Here is a 14787-nt window from a genome sequence, read left to right as displayed (position 1 = left end):
GCGTTAAATGACACGTGCGATTGGCAATACGAGATACGGTGATACGTATGCCATTTTATTGAATAAAATCAGTATTTTTCGTCGTCAATATTGGATCTGACTAAAAAAATATGAACAGCTAAATTATTTTATCTCGCTATACAAATATCAGTGTTGTACTAAACATTTTGTAATACTAAACAATTATTTGTTTACAATTATTTGCATCGGCAAGGTGAATTTTTGTTAAACTTTTGGCGGCCTACCTATTTGCGTTCAATAAATGCGCTTTTAGCTTCGAAATTTGCAGTAAGATCTGTTTTTTGCTGCACGAATGGAGAGCTTCTTTGACGCTGAAATTTACATCGAGATGAACAAACGAGCCCGATACACCAGGATGGAATATTAAACTCTATTTTTTTTATACTTACTGTTAGTGTATACTTCTTCGCGTTTAACACTTAAGTAATAATAGTCTAACCATCACTCAAATAGGCTTCTGCACGCAAGAAGAGAGAATTTTCTACTTCCTTTTTTCGCACATGAATTGTGCGGAACAGCTCTTTAATGAATCTCATTTAAAAACAGTCAAGATATAAAAGTATTTTTCTTTTCCAGTCGCTGATTGTGAATCTCCGGCAAAATGAGGCTGAATTCGACAAAATGAGCGACGACTCGTCAGAATTGATGCAAATTAGTGGGGAGACTCGATTTTCTGTCAGCGTTCAACAAGTTACATCACGTTTCCAATCGATCCAAGCGACAGCCAAGGTAGACATAAAGTTTTATTCCTTGTTTACACTGGAAGAGAAGAATTTTAGTATCGTGAGAGACCAAAACTTTGCTAACATAATTAATTATTACAAATTTATTCTTAATTAAATAAAAGTAGTATTTTCTTTAAAAATTTTTTTTTTGTTTTGCTAATGATTGATAACAATATAAAATATGTCAGCAAACTTCTCTGGCAATGAAAATAGTTATATAATTTTGTTTTAGGAACTGGTAAAGAAATGCGAACAAGCGGTCGTAGATCATGCCAACTATTTAGATCGTTATAAACAATGCTCCGAATGGCTAGCGAGCGTAAGAGTGCGTTATCAGTCCTCCAAGGACGCCAGTGATACGCGTCAAAAGCTGATCTCGAACGTGGAAACCTTAAAGGAACTCTTAGCTCGTCAGTCTTCATCTACTCTCTTGATTAACAGCACCGTCGAGGCTGGGGAACGATTGTATCCCACGACTGGCACGGAGGGCCGAGAGATTATTCGTCAGCAATTGCTGGATCTTCAGCAAGCCTTCGAAGAGCTTTACGATGGTATCGCTTTGACCGAACGTGAGTTGCAAGCGAAGATTTCGCGGTGGTCCGATTTTGACGAGTGCAGCGAGGCCTTTGAGAACTGGTTGAAGAACACAGAGGCTCAGTTAAAGCCAGAGATCGAACTGAAAACTACCCTGGATGAGAAACGTGCTCAGTTGCGGATCTATCGTACCATCTTACATGATGCTCAAGATCAGCAAGATTTCCTGCTGAATCTCCGAGATAAGGCGGATAATTTGCCCGATCGTACAGACAAGATCGATCAAACACTGAATAATTTTACGAACAGACACAATGTACTACTGAAACGCGCGACGAAATTTGTAGAAAGATACGAAGGTATAGTGAGCGATCATAAGCAATACAGCAAGGCTGTCTTAGACACGCATGAATGGTTGGATGCCACGCACAACGCCGTGAGTCTCTGGGGTGACGTGGAACTGGAGAGAGTGTCTCTGCACACGAATTTGGATCGCCTAACGAATCTACTGCACAGTTTGCCGGAAGATGAGTCGCGAGTACAACAAATCAGATCTCTGGGCGAGAAAGTAATACCCGGTACTCTTGAATCAGGACAGGTGAATATCCGCTCGCAGATTGATTCCTCGCAGCAAGAATGGGAAAGCTTAATCTCAGCCGTCAAATCTACTATCGAAGCGTTGGAGAACAAACTTCAGCAATGGAATGAATTCGAGACATCGAAGGAGCGATGTCTAGCGTGGATGAGGGATACTGATACAAAGTTACACGCCGTCGATCTCAAGCCGACATTGGCAGATAAGAAGACTCAGCTTGAGAAATTACGCGCCCTTCAAGGTGAAGTTCGCGCCAAAGAATTGGAAATCGATGCTGTTGCTGAGCGGGCTCATCAACTTCATAAGACTGTTACTTCCCGTACTTCTTATATATCGGAGCTGAGTATCAAATATCAACAGATTTCTAGTAAAGTCAAAGACCTCAATAACCGTTGGCATCAGTATGTTGCCACGCATCAAGAATTCGATAATCAATTAGCGGAATGTACCACATGGTTGGAAGACATAAAAAATAAGCTGGCGTATTGCTCCGATTTAAGCGCATCTTCGCAGAAAGATCTGGAGCAGAAAATGGACATTGTGCAAGATCTATTGTTATACAAAGAGGACGGTTTCGCAAAAGTTCAGGGTATCGTTGAACTAGCCCAGGCTGTTTTAGCGAATACAGCTCCGGCTGGCCATCAAACGATTAATGACGCTTTAGCGAAACTTCAGGAACAATGGAGTGCCTTGGCGTCAAAGATGCTAGAAACTAAGACGAATTTGGATGACTCGATAAACAAATGGGCCGGTTTGCTGGAGCAAATACAATCTATCAACAAGACGGTGGAATACATGCAGACGTCGATCGACGAGATTTCGCAGTTTCAAACAACGATATCGGAGAAGAGAAACCAACTGGAGCGAATCAAGACGCTCGAGGAGAAGGTTCGTTGCGAAAATATCGAGGTTGACAGTCTCAAATGCAAGGTCGCCGAGATGATCGCGAGCGGTCAGCAAGGATTAGCCGCCTCGCAAGCCCAAGATATACTGAACAGATTCGACGAACTTTTCGAGAAGATCAAATCTCTGTTGGCCGAACGAGAGGAACAATATAAAGACCATCGTCTTTACAAGGAAGCTCATGATGACATAATCGGTTGGCTCAGCCGGGCTCGCGAGAAGATACCATCTATGAAGCAGAGATCGCTCAGCGATAAGCTAGCGATCGAGAGCGCAGTGGTACCGCTCGAGAGTCTGTTGAACAAGAAAGCTCAAGGTGAATTGTTGGTGGAACATTTGCAACATACTGGAAAGGTTGTTTGCGCCAGCACCAGTCCCGTCGGACAAGAAGTTATCAGGAACGAAATACGAGCGCTCACGGAAAGTTTCGAAGGATTGTTCAAAGGTAAAAATTATTCAAATAATGTTCACTAAGAATATCGACGTTGTCGTAGTTTAATAATAAAGTAGAATAATAATCATTTTTAACTTACAGAAATAGAGACATTAGTTTAGTAATTTTACAATTGAACGTATTAACAAATAACCTACATGTATTAATAAATAAACTACATTCTATTGCAGAGATTCAGCAGCAGAAGAATCAATTGGAGGCTACCGTGAGTCAATGGCGCGATTATAAGGACGAATACGAGAGACTCAGCGATTGGTTGCAACAGTTCGACATTCTCATCAAAGCTCAAAAAAATGCTCTTTTGCCGAATTTGAAAGAGAAGAAGAAGCAGGTGCAGGAAGTGAAGGAATTGCTTGATAATTTAATAAAGGGCCAAGAGCAGATTGATAAATTCAACAAAACGGCCGCCGGTTTGCTTTCGTCTCACTTAGACACTTACGTCAACAATCAGCTGCGGCATTTGAATTCGCGTTATCAGGTGCAAGTGAATCTTGCGAAAGACGTATTGAACAAGGTCGAAACCAATCTGGCTCAACATCAGGAATATGAAAGTAACCTTGAAAAAGCTCGCGACTGGATCGAAAACGCCAAGCAAATTATACGTCAAGGAACAGAAGCTGCTTCGAGCAGCAGTCGCGAAGAATTGCAGGGTAAACTCGACAAGATCCAGGAATTGTTGAGAAAACGTGAGGAAGGCCAGAATCTGATACACCTGACCGTGAATTGCGGTGAAAAGGTCATGAGAAACACACGATCGGATGGTCGTGAGGAGATCAACGCTCAGTTAAAAGAAATTCAAAACGACTGGGAGCGGCTGGTAAAGAAGATCTCAACCACAAAGGTGCATCTCGAGACGAGTCTGTTGCAATGGGCGGATTACAGTTCGTCGTATTCGCAGCTGCAACAGTGGATTAACGATCGCGAGGCCAAACTGCAGCAGGTGTGCGAGCAGAAAGTCTCCAAAGCTCGAAAAGGTTTAGTTGGACTGAGCTCTTTAGCGATCGGAGAAAGGAAAGCGAACTTGCGGCAAACTAACAGCATCGTACAGGATATTGTGGCGTTCGAGCCCATGATTCAATCAGTCACCACGAAGGCTGAAGACTTGCAACAGGCGACGCCGGCCACGGAAATCTCGATTAAATACGAGACTTTGAGCAAGCAAGCTCAAGAATTGTACGCGAAACAAAAGGAGACCGTCGAACAGCATCAGGCCTTCATTGACAGCGGTAATGAATTTGTTCAATGGATACGAGCAGCTAAAGAGAGACTCGGCAAGTGCTCGGAGCCCACGGGAGATAAGGAATCTTTGGCCAGTAAAATCACACAGCTCAAAGTTTTGCAGAGCGAATTGCCCGAAGGTCAGAAGAAGCTGGAGAAAGCCCTAGAGCAAGGCAATGCCGCCTGTCAAATCGCAGATGCCGAAGACAAAGAGATAATCGAGGAAGAAGTAGCGCTATTGCAAGAAGAATACGATAACTATGTGTAAGTAGAATAAACAAATTTAATTTTGTAAATGCAAAAAGAAATGTAATAAAAGATTATACTCTATATACTTTTGTGTTTTTACAATATCTATATGTATAGCATATTTTATGTACATATTATGATTTATGTAACAGAGACTCGCTGAATAACACGAAGGGTTTGCTCGAGGTCGGCATAGTAAAGTGGACTGAATATGAGGATCAGTTCTCCGAAGCTACAGAATGGCTTACGCAAACTGAACAGTTGGTTCAAACGTTTAATAAATTGCAAGATGGTCTAGAAGAGAAGAAAAACGTTCTCGAGCAGTTTCAGATTCATTTGCAAACATTGTTTGACTGGCAAAAGGAGTTAGACCGTTTAAACATGAAAGCTCAGATGTTGTTGGAAACATGTGCCGACACGAGAATTTCTAATGCAATAACACAACTCACTACCAAGTATAACGCATTGCTATCTCTGGCTAAAGAAATAATGCGGCGATTAGAATTGCATTATCAGGTAACTACAATTTATTATTTTCTAATTATACGTAAAGATTTATTAATCAAAATTTTTGTAATTTCGATTTTAACTATACATATAGTTCTTTATTATACGAATATAACATTATACATATATATAGATATACAGTAATATATTAATCATTTTTTCTAAAACGTTAATTAGGAGCATCAACAACACAATACCTTGTACCAAGAGTGTCAAGATTGGATCGAGCGCACGCGAGATAAATTGAGCGAATGTAAAGACACTCCCAGTACATTGACCGAGGTTAACAATAAGTTACACACGTGTAAAGCTATTCGGCAGACGTTAGAACAAGGTCAGAACAAATTGCGATACGCTCTGGAATTGAAAGAGAAAGTCATTATGAACACGGAACAAAATGGTGCGGCGAAGATTCAAGAAGATACCGAGAATTTAAAAAGCGAATTTGATAAGCTGTTGGTTGACGTTGAAGATGTAAGACAAAGATTGTCAGCGAAAGCGAGCATGTTAGAGGAGCTTAACAAGATTCACCGACTTATTTCTGATTGGTTGGAGGAAGTTGAAGGCAAGGTTCAATCAGGAGATGTTTGCCGAAACGATCTCAGCGAAAAACGCGCTCTGTTAGAAAAATATAAGATCCTCCAAAGAGACATTCACGGTCATGGCGAGACGGTGGATCGCTTGAAAAGTCGTCTCGCTGAAAACCCCAGCATATCGAAAAGTCCTTACGAATCAACAATCACCAAGTATGACAGCTTGAAGAAATTGATTTTTGAAAAAATTAATGTAAGTAAAATTTTTCTTTTTGAATTGCAGGAATATAATATAGAGTGGACCGAAATACCTGATACAGCCAAAAAAGGGTGATTTTAATTGTTCAAAGCTTGTAAATTTCAAATTTTTCGCGAAAATAAGAATTTACTTTAAAAAATTCATTCTTTATTTTGACTTTTTTACAGCCGTAGAATCATTTCCTTCTCGGTTGTATCCCGTATTTCGGTCTACCCTATAATATCTCTATAATAATATAATAATATTCTAATATCATTATTTCTGTTATTTTAGAACTTGGAAAATCAAGTCAAAGATCACGAGAGATTCCAACAAGCTCTAAATGAGGCAGGTGACTGGATGCGTCGTACGAAAGTCGAACTTCAACAGTACAGTGATACTCATGGCGAAAAGGAGCGAATCATCGAACGAGAGAATAAAGTCAATCAAATCATTTCATCCTTGCCGAAAGGCGACGCGTTGATCTCGAAGGTGATCGAACTGAGCGACGTTGTGATCTCTAAGACGGGACCCGAGGGTCAAGACTCCATTAAGCAGGACATGAAACAGATACAGGCTGACTGGAAATCCTTGCAAGCACAATGTCACGATTCACAACAAACTCTCGCAAATTGCATTTCGAGCTGGTCCCAATTCACGAACACGTTAGACGGCATGAAACAGTGGATAGATCACTTCCAGAAGAAGATCGCAGATGAACAGACCAAAGAGAACAAAACTCCTGAGGATTTAGAGCGTTGTAAACGTTTGGTGGAAGAAGCGGTTAAGCAAAAACCAGTCTTGGAAGACTTGAATGACAAATGTGAAGCTTTGTTGGAGATTAGTGCTTGCAGTTGGGCGCGAGATAGGACGGTGCAATTGCAATCGGCATACACGTCTCTTTTGACCGACGCGCAAGGGCTCGTTTCAAGAGTCGAAAAGAATCTAGCCGATCATACCGAATTTTTGAAAGCCAAGAAGGAGATGGAGGATTGGTTACGCACAGCTCAGGGTTCGGTAGAAGATTGCATCGGTGTGGGAGACACGGCTTGGGCAAAGGATAAATTAGAAACTTTGAGGGTGAGTTTTTGTGAGAAAAATAATATAGAATATTTTGGAAATGTTCGATCAAATATATTACTATTATTTTACTAACCATACACGCACTAATAAAAGAACATATCATACAAAAGTAAATTTGCTCGTGTATTATTTTTTCTTTTGAATTATATTTTAGAACATATAAAATTAGAATAAACTGCGAAATAAATATTATTTGATAGATTTGATTAAATATGAAAGTAAAATTTAAACAAGTATACATAAATATCTAATAACGATAAAATTTTTTTAATTCACGCAATAGCTGGTCGCAACACGTGTGACGGAAGGTCAACATCTACTATCAACGTTGCAGAACGCTTTCGCAAAGGCAATTAACACGGCTCTTCCAGAGCAACAAGATCAATTACGATCAGATATGGCCAATTTACGTTCAAATTGGGAACAGTTGAGCATAGATCTCAATACGGTTCAAGCCAAAGTAAAATCGGTTCTGAGTCGATGGGAGGATCATGCGGAAGCGCATAATAAATTCGCAAGGTGGTTAGAAGAGAACGAAGGCGTCGTTAAAGATTCTCCAGATACGAAGGGCGAGTTCGGCGAAATGAAGACAATGCTCGAACGATATAAACACATTCAAGAAGAAATTCGCAATAAGAAGTCCGACTTAGATCATCTGATGACGGAAGCAACGGAACTGTCAGCATGGGCGAAAAACAACGCGACGCTAAACGAAACGAAACAACTATTAGATCGATGGAAGGCGCTAGCCGAACTCGTCGGCGAGAGGAAAAAGTTGATGGAAAACGAGATGCAAGAGTACAACGCGTATCATGCTGCTCTGCAAGAAACAGAAAAGTGGCTGTTGCAAATCTCCTTCCAACTAATGGCACACAATTCTCTCTATATCACCAACAAAGAACAAACGATCGAGCAAATCAAACAGCATGAAACATTGTTAGGTGAAATTCAGAAATATCAGGAAGTATTAGACGAACTAAAATCGAAGGGTCACGGTCAGATAGATCGATATGTCGGCGCGAATCCCACTATTAGATCAACCATAGAGACGCAGTTGCAGAACGTTCAGGACAGTTACAATTCGCTGTTGAATACTGCTTTACAAATCAAGAACAGACTGACGGAGTCTCTGGCCAAGTTCCAGGAATACGAAAACACCCTGGAGAGCATCATGAAGAATCTGGACATGTATGAAGCGGAAATGACTCAAGGATTGGAAGCTCCATTGGATAACTTAACTTCTGCCGAGCAAGGCCTCGAGAGTGCTCGCACTCTGCACAACAAGCTGCAAGCTGAAAAAGCTCGATTGGCATTAGCAGTGGAAGCTTGCGAGGCTGCGGCGGCATGCGTCTCTAGACCCGGGAGTCCTCTCGATGCTCCACCCATTCAAGTCCCCGCGAGAGAAGTCGAAGTCAGAACAAGACTCGATGATCTTATTGACCAGGTACGTGCTTAATTTCACTTATCAATCAATTAAATAAAATTAATAATTGTAATTCCGTAAATTGATTAACGTCGTAAAATCTAATGTAAAAAATATAAAGAATGTAAATATAAATAATTTGTTTAACATTATTTAATTTGGTTTCTATATTAAAATTTTTTTATTGTATTAAATATATTATGTTATCAATACATATAAATAAAACTTTTGAAATTATACATGCTTCCGAAGCAAATTATATTATAAGATGTATCTTCGATGTTATCAGATGCAAACGCATTTGGCGAATGTGATGAAAACGGTGGGTGAACTCGAGGAGCAACTACGACAAAAGAATTCGCTCCGTACTTGGATTAATCAACAACGGGCCCTCTGCGCTGAATGGAAGTCTCGACCAGCGAAACTGCGAGCAGAAGCTGCCCAGGCCGAGTTGCAGGCGATGAATGAATTACTCACCAATGTAGGCGAACGTCGCACTCGCGCATTGACGGAGTTGTCGATTCGCGAAGAGGACCATGACATTGAGGAAGGATTGAACAAGCTGGAGGCCGAACTGACTGACGCAATCGCTGGAAAACAAGCGGCACAGGATCTCATCCAGAAGTACAGGTCACAAGTGCAGGATATTCAAACGTGGCTGGATGGCCTGTCGAAGAAAGTCGATATGATCGAGAAGGGTAGTGGACTGACTATCGGTCAGAAAATTTCAAATCTTAAGGATATCACGGGCGAATTTGAGTCTCAGGGAACGGAAAAATTGGCAGAGGTCAAGAAACTGGGCGACGAAGTGATGGATTCGGTCAGTAATCTGGACTCTCAGCAGATAGAAGAGCAAATCAAGTCAGTGGAAAGACGATACGTGGACATTGGTAAGAAGTTACAAAGGAAAGCCCAGGTCTTGGAAATGACGGCACAGGGCATCGAAGCAACCAGGCGAGAGATCGAAGAGAATCGTGAGTGGATTGAACGGAAGAAGCAACAAGTAAAGATGCCCGAGTTGCTTGGCTTCGAAAGCAAACAGGCGGAGGAAAGACTGCTCACTCTTAAGGTATTTTTTTTATTTTATTTATTACTTTCTCTTCAAGGAATGTTAATATAATTATTCTTTGACCATCATATTATATTTGCACAGGCTATGCTGAAAGAGGCGGATGGAAAGCAATTGATTATAGATACGTTAGAAAAGAGAGTTGGAAATATGCAGAACGAGCTAGAAACCAGCGAGCAGCAACAATTAGAAGCCGACACGAAGTCTTTACGCGGGGAGCAGGTTGAGTTATGCGCCATTTTGAGGGAAGAAATATCCGTCGCAAGTGCAGCGGCTGATGCGCGTCGTAAATTAGAATCTGATATTGAAAAAGCACGAAATTGGATAAGGGCCAAAGGCAACGACTTGAAGAAACTCAGCGGATATCTGCCTCTGAGAGCTTCGAAGGTTGAGCAAGATATCGCTCAACACAGCGGATTGGAAACGGATATCGATTCCTTTAACGAAAGCAATCTTAAAGATATTCTTAAACAAGGGCACAGCTTGTTGAAGGATTGTAATGCAGACAGTCGTGCTAAACTCCAGGCTCTCTTGGACGACCTAACTAAGGATTATGAGGAGTTGAAGAAGGAGGCAAAGGAAAAACAAGCCTCGTTGGCAGATCTTCTTCAGGGACGCAAGGCTTTCGAAAATGAATTGGATAAGTGTCAACGATGGATTAAGGAAGCTGAAGTGGCAACCTCTTCCGAATTGCGACCTTCCAGTCTTGACATTCTTCGAGAACAACTTGCTAAGGTATGTATATATCCTTTATAAGTAAAGAATTAATTATCCCTAAAAATTGGCTACAGAAATTATGTTTAAAAAGATATCCACTGGGATTTTGACGCATTTTGTATATTTTTGCAATGTGTATTTGAATGTAAATATTTTTTCCTCTTTTCACAGTACGATCGACTGAAGAAAGAGGCACAAGAGTACGGTGATGACATAGAAAAGATAAACCAGCAAGGAAAATCAATTTTGCCGACTGTGAGCGACGCCGATAAGCAGGAATTGAGCGAACAGTTGAAAAATATGAAGGAAGCTCACGGACGAGTGGCTGGTGTGATAAATGAGAGGGCACTCGCGCTCCAAAAGAGCATAGACGAAGCCGAACAAGCTGCCGCGCGAGTGGCGGAGGCAATTCAATTCATGACAGATATTCAGAAAGAGCTTCATGATCTGAACAAGCCGATCGGTGCTCGCGTGGAAGACGTGGAGGGAATGTTGACCGCTTATGAAAGAATTTTGGACGACCTCAAAGCAAACAAAGCTAAATTATCCGATCTTCAATCCGCTAATGTGGGAGATCTACATGGCGTGTTGGCCCAACAAGACGATCTAATAAGAGCTCTCGAAGCGCAAATAGCGAAACTTCGTCAATTGCTACTACTACGACAACAATTTATCGCCTTAATTGCAGAGATTACTACTTTTATTGCCAAGTACACTGAAATTGTCCGGGATATCGAGAAATCCGGACAAACAACGGAAGACAAAATTAAAAGGTAATGTATTGTAATTACTGATATATGATATACTAAATAAATAATATATCGTAAAAATTTAATTGTAGGATTAATTATAACAATAGTTGTCTAATTAATTCAATTTGTTAAAAATTTAACAGATACGACGACGTTATATTAAAAATTCAGGAATGCGAAGCTACTCTTGCTAGTGCGACGGACAAAGGACAACAAATAGCGGGAGAAGGTTCGGTCGTGGATAGGAACAACGTGACGGAACAGCTGCAGTCGTTGAAGCAACAATTACAGGCCCTCCGAAGAGCAGTAGAGACGCAAAGAGAACAACACGAACTGGCAGCAGCCGAGCATAGAAGACTCGCTAATGAATTGGCGGACATTCTCGATTGGCTTGAGAGCAAGGAGAAGGAAGTCAAATCCAGACCGCTATTAGAGAGAGATCCGACGAGTGTCGAGGCGGAGTTGAAAAAACATCAAGCTCTTTGCGCCGATGTGAACGAATATCTAGATAGAATCAGAAATCTGAAAGAATCACTGCGGCATGAAGAAGGAATGCCTGGATCCTTAAAGGAGATGTTAAGCGAGGCAGTTTCCTTGTTGACGTCCTTACCGCGAGAGATGGAAGAGCGTGGAAATTATTTCGAGAGTAACATGCAGATGAGATTGGATTACGCAGCTCTCACAGACAAGCTTCACAGTTGGGCTCGTGAAGCTGAGATTCGACTCGAAAGTAACAAAGAGGGTCTCGATTTTGAAAATATTCTTAGCGATTTGGAGGAACACAAGGTGAGAAGTTCTTCTTATTGTTATTTTAAATTATTTTTGAATTATTTAAATTAAGAAGTTGAAACTTAAGTTTCGATTATTTGTGAAATTCATAATTTCATGGATAAATAAATTTTATTGCCAATTTCTGTCGTGTTTTTTTAGATATATTTCAGCACCGAATCTTCGATACGCGAACTCGTTTCACAACAGATTCAACAGGTGGCAGATAAGATCTGGCCGTCTTTAGATAGTTACGAGCAGGAGGAGTTAAGTGCCCAACAACAGCAACATACTCAGTTGTTAAAGAATACCCTCAATACGGCTAAGTCGCAACGTTCACGTCTGGAACAGGGTGCAGAAATGTGGAGAGATTATACGCAGAGTTTGGAACGTGTTCGCGCTGTCATCAGCAGAACCAAATTTACGGATAAACCGGTTACTGCATTAGCTGGATTGCAATTCAATATTCAGAAAATCGCACATGCTCTCAATGATATCCAGGTATGTTAAAAAGCAATACAGATACAATTTTTTTTTCTTTTTCTTTTTGTGAATAAATACATCTTTTAAACTACATAAAGTTAAAAATAAATTAAATAAATTATTGAAATTACACGAATTCATATTCATGATGTTTGTAATTACACTTTTATGTATAAAATAAGAAATAATATTTTAAAAATTATAACAAATTTACGTGCGACATATCATATTCAATATTGATTAATTGCATTTTTAACGTTTTTTAAAATTATGATTTTCATAGAATCAACAATTCGAGTTGGATCTTCTAAACGAACGTGGACAAGAGGTCCTCCGACTTGCAGACACTAATAACAAGAAAACAATAGAGTCGCAGCTCTCTGAGATTAATTCAGAATGGCGCGAATTAGTTTCGGGACTCGAAGGACGTAGGGATACTCTCGAGGCATTATCCAAACATTGGGAAGACTTGGAAACACAATGGACTCTTATTGAAACGCGAACGACTGCGACTGAGGAAAAAAGCAAGCTCATCGACACGGTGGTGCGGTCAAAACAACATTTACACGATACCGTTAAAGCATTAGAAGTAAGTAACAATTTTTCAAATACGAATAAAAACAATTTTTTACTGGGGAAAAGTTAATCATAAACAATAATAAATATATATACAATTATTATCAAGATTAGTATCAGAATATAATCCAGCATATATATTATTTCACGAATTTAAATCACGTGTATAAAAATAGCTAAAAATATTGTAAATGGGTTAAGCATGTCCTGTAGTTATTAACATGTGCATAGGTATAAAACTTTGTATAATAATAGAAAATATGTACGTGTCACGCGAAACATACTTTTTGATCTTTTAAATGGCTAGGCAATGTCGCATTTTATGTGGATACACTTTCTTATCGATTTACCGTGCACCAAGGATATACAATTAGTTCTATCTTTCTCTCTTCCTGGTGCACCCTCTTTATAAATGCCGAACGTGTCAGACTTGCACAGCCAGGCACCACAGGTGCTCGGCCGACGGCCCTCCAAAGCTAACACTACTTTAGTCGCTCACGAATTATCAAGCCACGATGAACGCTCGTGAAGAATGTTTATATCAGCGTTTTTCTTTTTTCATTTTTATAAAATATGCCTGGACATTTTAACAAGTAGATATTTTTATTTGAAATTTAATATGTGTTAAAGAATTAAAATACTTAAAATTTTTTCGACATGATGCAAATTGATCGAAGATAGTTAACACGCTTTCTGACCTTGTTGTGGTACAGGAACTCGTAACAGAAGCTGAAAAACTTAAACCTGTAACGGAAGAAGTGAAAAATTTGGCAGGACCTGTGCTCGCATATCTCGCAGCGTTTACAGAAGGACCGGCACGAAGTCTCGAGAAACGCCTCGAGAAGCTACAAAAATCCGTCGAATCGTGAGTCAAAGTGCATCATTTTGTTTTTATATCTGCTCAGATGCATGGACCAGCACCATTTCACGTAATCGCCAGCCAACCAAATTCAATCTTACATTATCTTAGCTACCACAGATCGGATGATGGACATTTTTACAAATTTCCGATAGACTAATGATACAAAAACAATAGGGTATTTGACTTTAATATTTAATATTTATTCTACTTATTTTAACAAAAATATAGTAAATATTCACATTTCACATATTGCATTTTAAATTTATAAAGTTCTACTTTCGAATTTTTTATCGAGGATACATTGTAATATCAAAAATAAAATAGATGCATTTTTGTTACTTATTACTGAGAATGAAATTAATAGTATATAATCATAAAAGTTTAATTTCTAGTTTAAAAAATTGTTTATTACATTTGTCTTACTATAATATGTTACTTCATATGAAATTATAACAGTTCGCGGTCTTTGGGCTGGCAATAAAGGTGCTACTAAGGTCCTTTTGCGAGCAGATTTGCATGTGCATGAATAAATGTGCAATTTGACGCTTCTGCTTATATGACCCTTTTTCCTACGATATATATTTTTTATTTCAGCAATTCTACGTTCCATCATTATAATTGTACTGATGTAATCAGTATTTCTAGTATTTCCTTTTTCAGGTGATCCCTTTCAGGTGATCATATCGTTTTATTATCGCATTAGCATATCGATTAAAAATAATATAATTAATGCAAGAGTATGTGTCTCTGTTTCTTTAATTTCGACGTCGCACATTTAGGGGAAGATTGTGAGAAAATTTGGAAGATTATATTTTTCTCGATAAGTAGAAATACCGACATGACGCGAATGTGCTGTAATGTTGATAAAGGTTTTCAAGAATATTAGTCTACGACGTTGCAACGTCATCCAGATCATTGCCAAAACACTACCCGAGCAATAGACCTTTCAGTCGCAAAGTCAATAGTAAAACAGTTGCTCAATGTACGAGGAAACTAAAGTACTCGTAAAGCGATAGTGCAATTGTTTCAAAACGATCTGTTATAATATATTATTAATCAATAACAAAGGTTATTTAA

The 14787-nt window shown here is 39.5% G+C and overlaps 2 protein-coding genes across 17 annotated transcripts in view; one reads left to right on the top strand and one right to left on the bottom strand.

The window, feature by feature from the left end:
* Positions 1-14787, bottom strand: part of LOC139818131 (uncharacterized) — a 142146-nt gene that overhangs the window by 41323 nt on the left and 86036 nt on the right. The window lies entirely within an intron of this gene.
* Msp300 (Muscle-specific protein 300 kDa) overlaps positions 1-14787 on the top strand; it is a 94042-nt gene that overhangs the window by 29045 nt on the left and 50210 nt on the right. For all 13 annotated transcript variants that reach the window (XM_071786629.1, XM_071786627.1, XM_071786622.1 and 10 more), the window contains 14 exons: positions 598-750; positions 979-3223; positions 3403-4714; positions 4852-5215; positions 5384-5992; positions 6272-7057; positions 7344-8504; positions 8773-9552; positions 9637-10287; positions 10441-11042; positions 11165-11807; positions 11952-12290; positions 12556-12861; positions 13562-13713. In XM_071786629.1, coding sequence (XP_071642730.1) covers positions 598-750; positions 979-3223; positions 3403-4714; positions 4852-5215; positions 5384-5992; positions 6272-7057; positions 7344-8504; positions 8773-9552; positions 9637-10287; positions 10441-11042; positions 11165-11807; positions 11952-12290; positions 12556-12861; positions 13562-13713 — 10103 coding nt within the window. The remainder of the gene's footprint in view (positions 1-597; positions 751-978; positions 3224-3402; positions 4715-4851; positions 5216-5383; positions 5993-6271; positions 7058-7343; positions 8505-8772; positions 9553-9636; positions 10288-10440; positions 11043-11164; positions 11808-11951; positions 12291-12555; positions 12862-13561; positions 13714-14787) is intronic.

This window comes from Temnothorax longispinosus, chromosome 8 (assembly GCF_030848805.1).
Source record: "Temnothorax longispinosus isolate EJ_2023e chromosome 8, Tlon_JGU_v1, whole genome shotgun sequence".
NCBI lineage: Eukaryota > Metazoa > Arthropoda > Insecta > Hymenoptera > Formicidae > Temnothorax > Temnothorax longispinosus.
The sequence above is the reverse complement of the archived record's forward strand: the minus strand, read 5'-3'. Positions and strand labels throughout refer to the sequence as shown.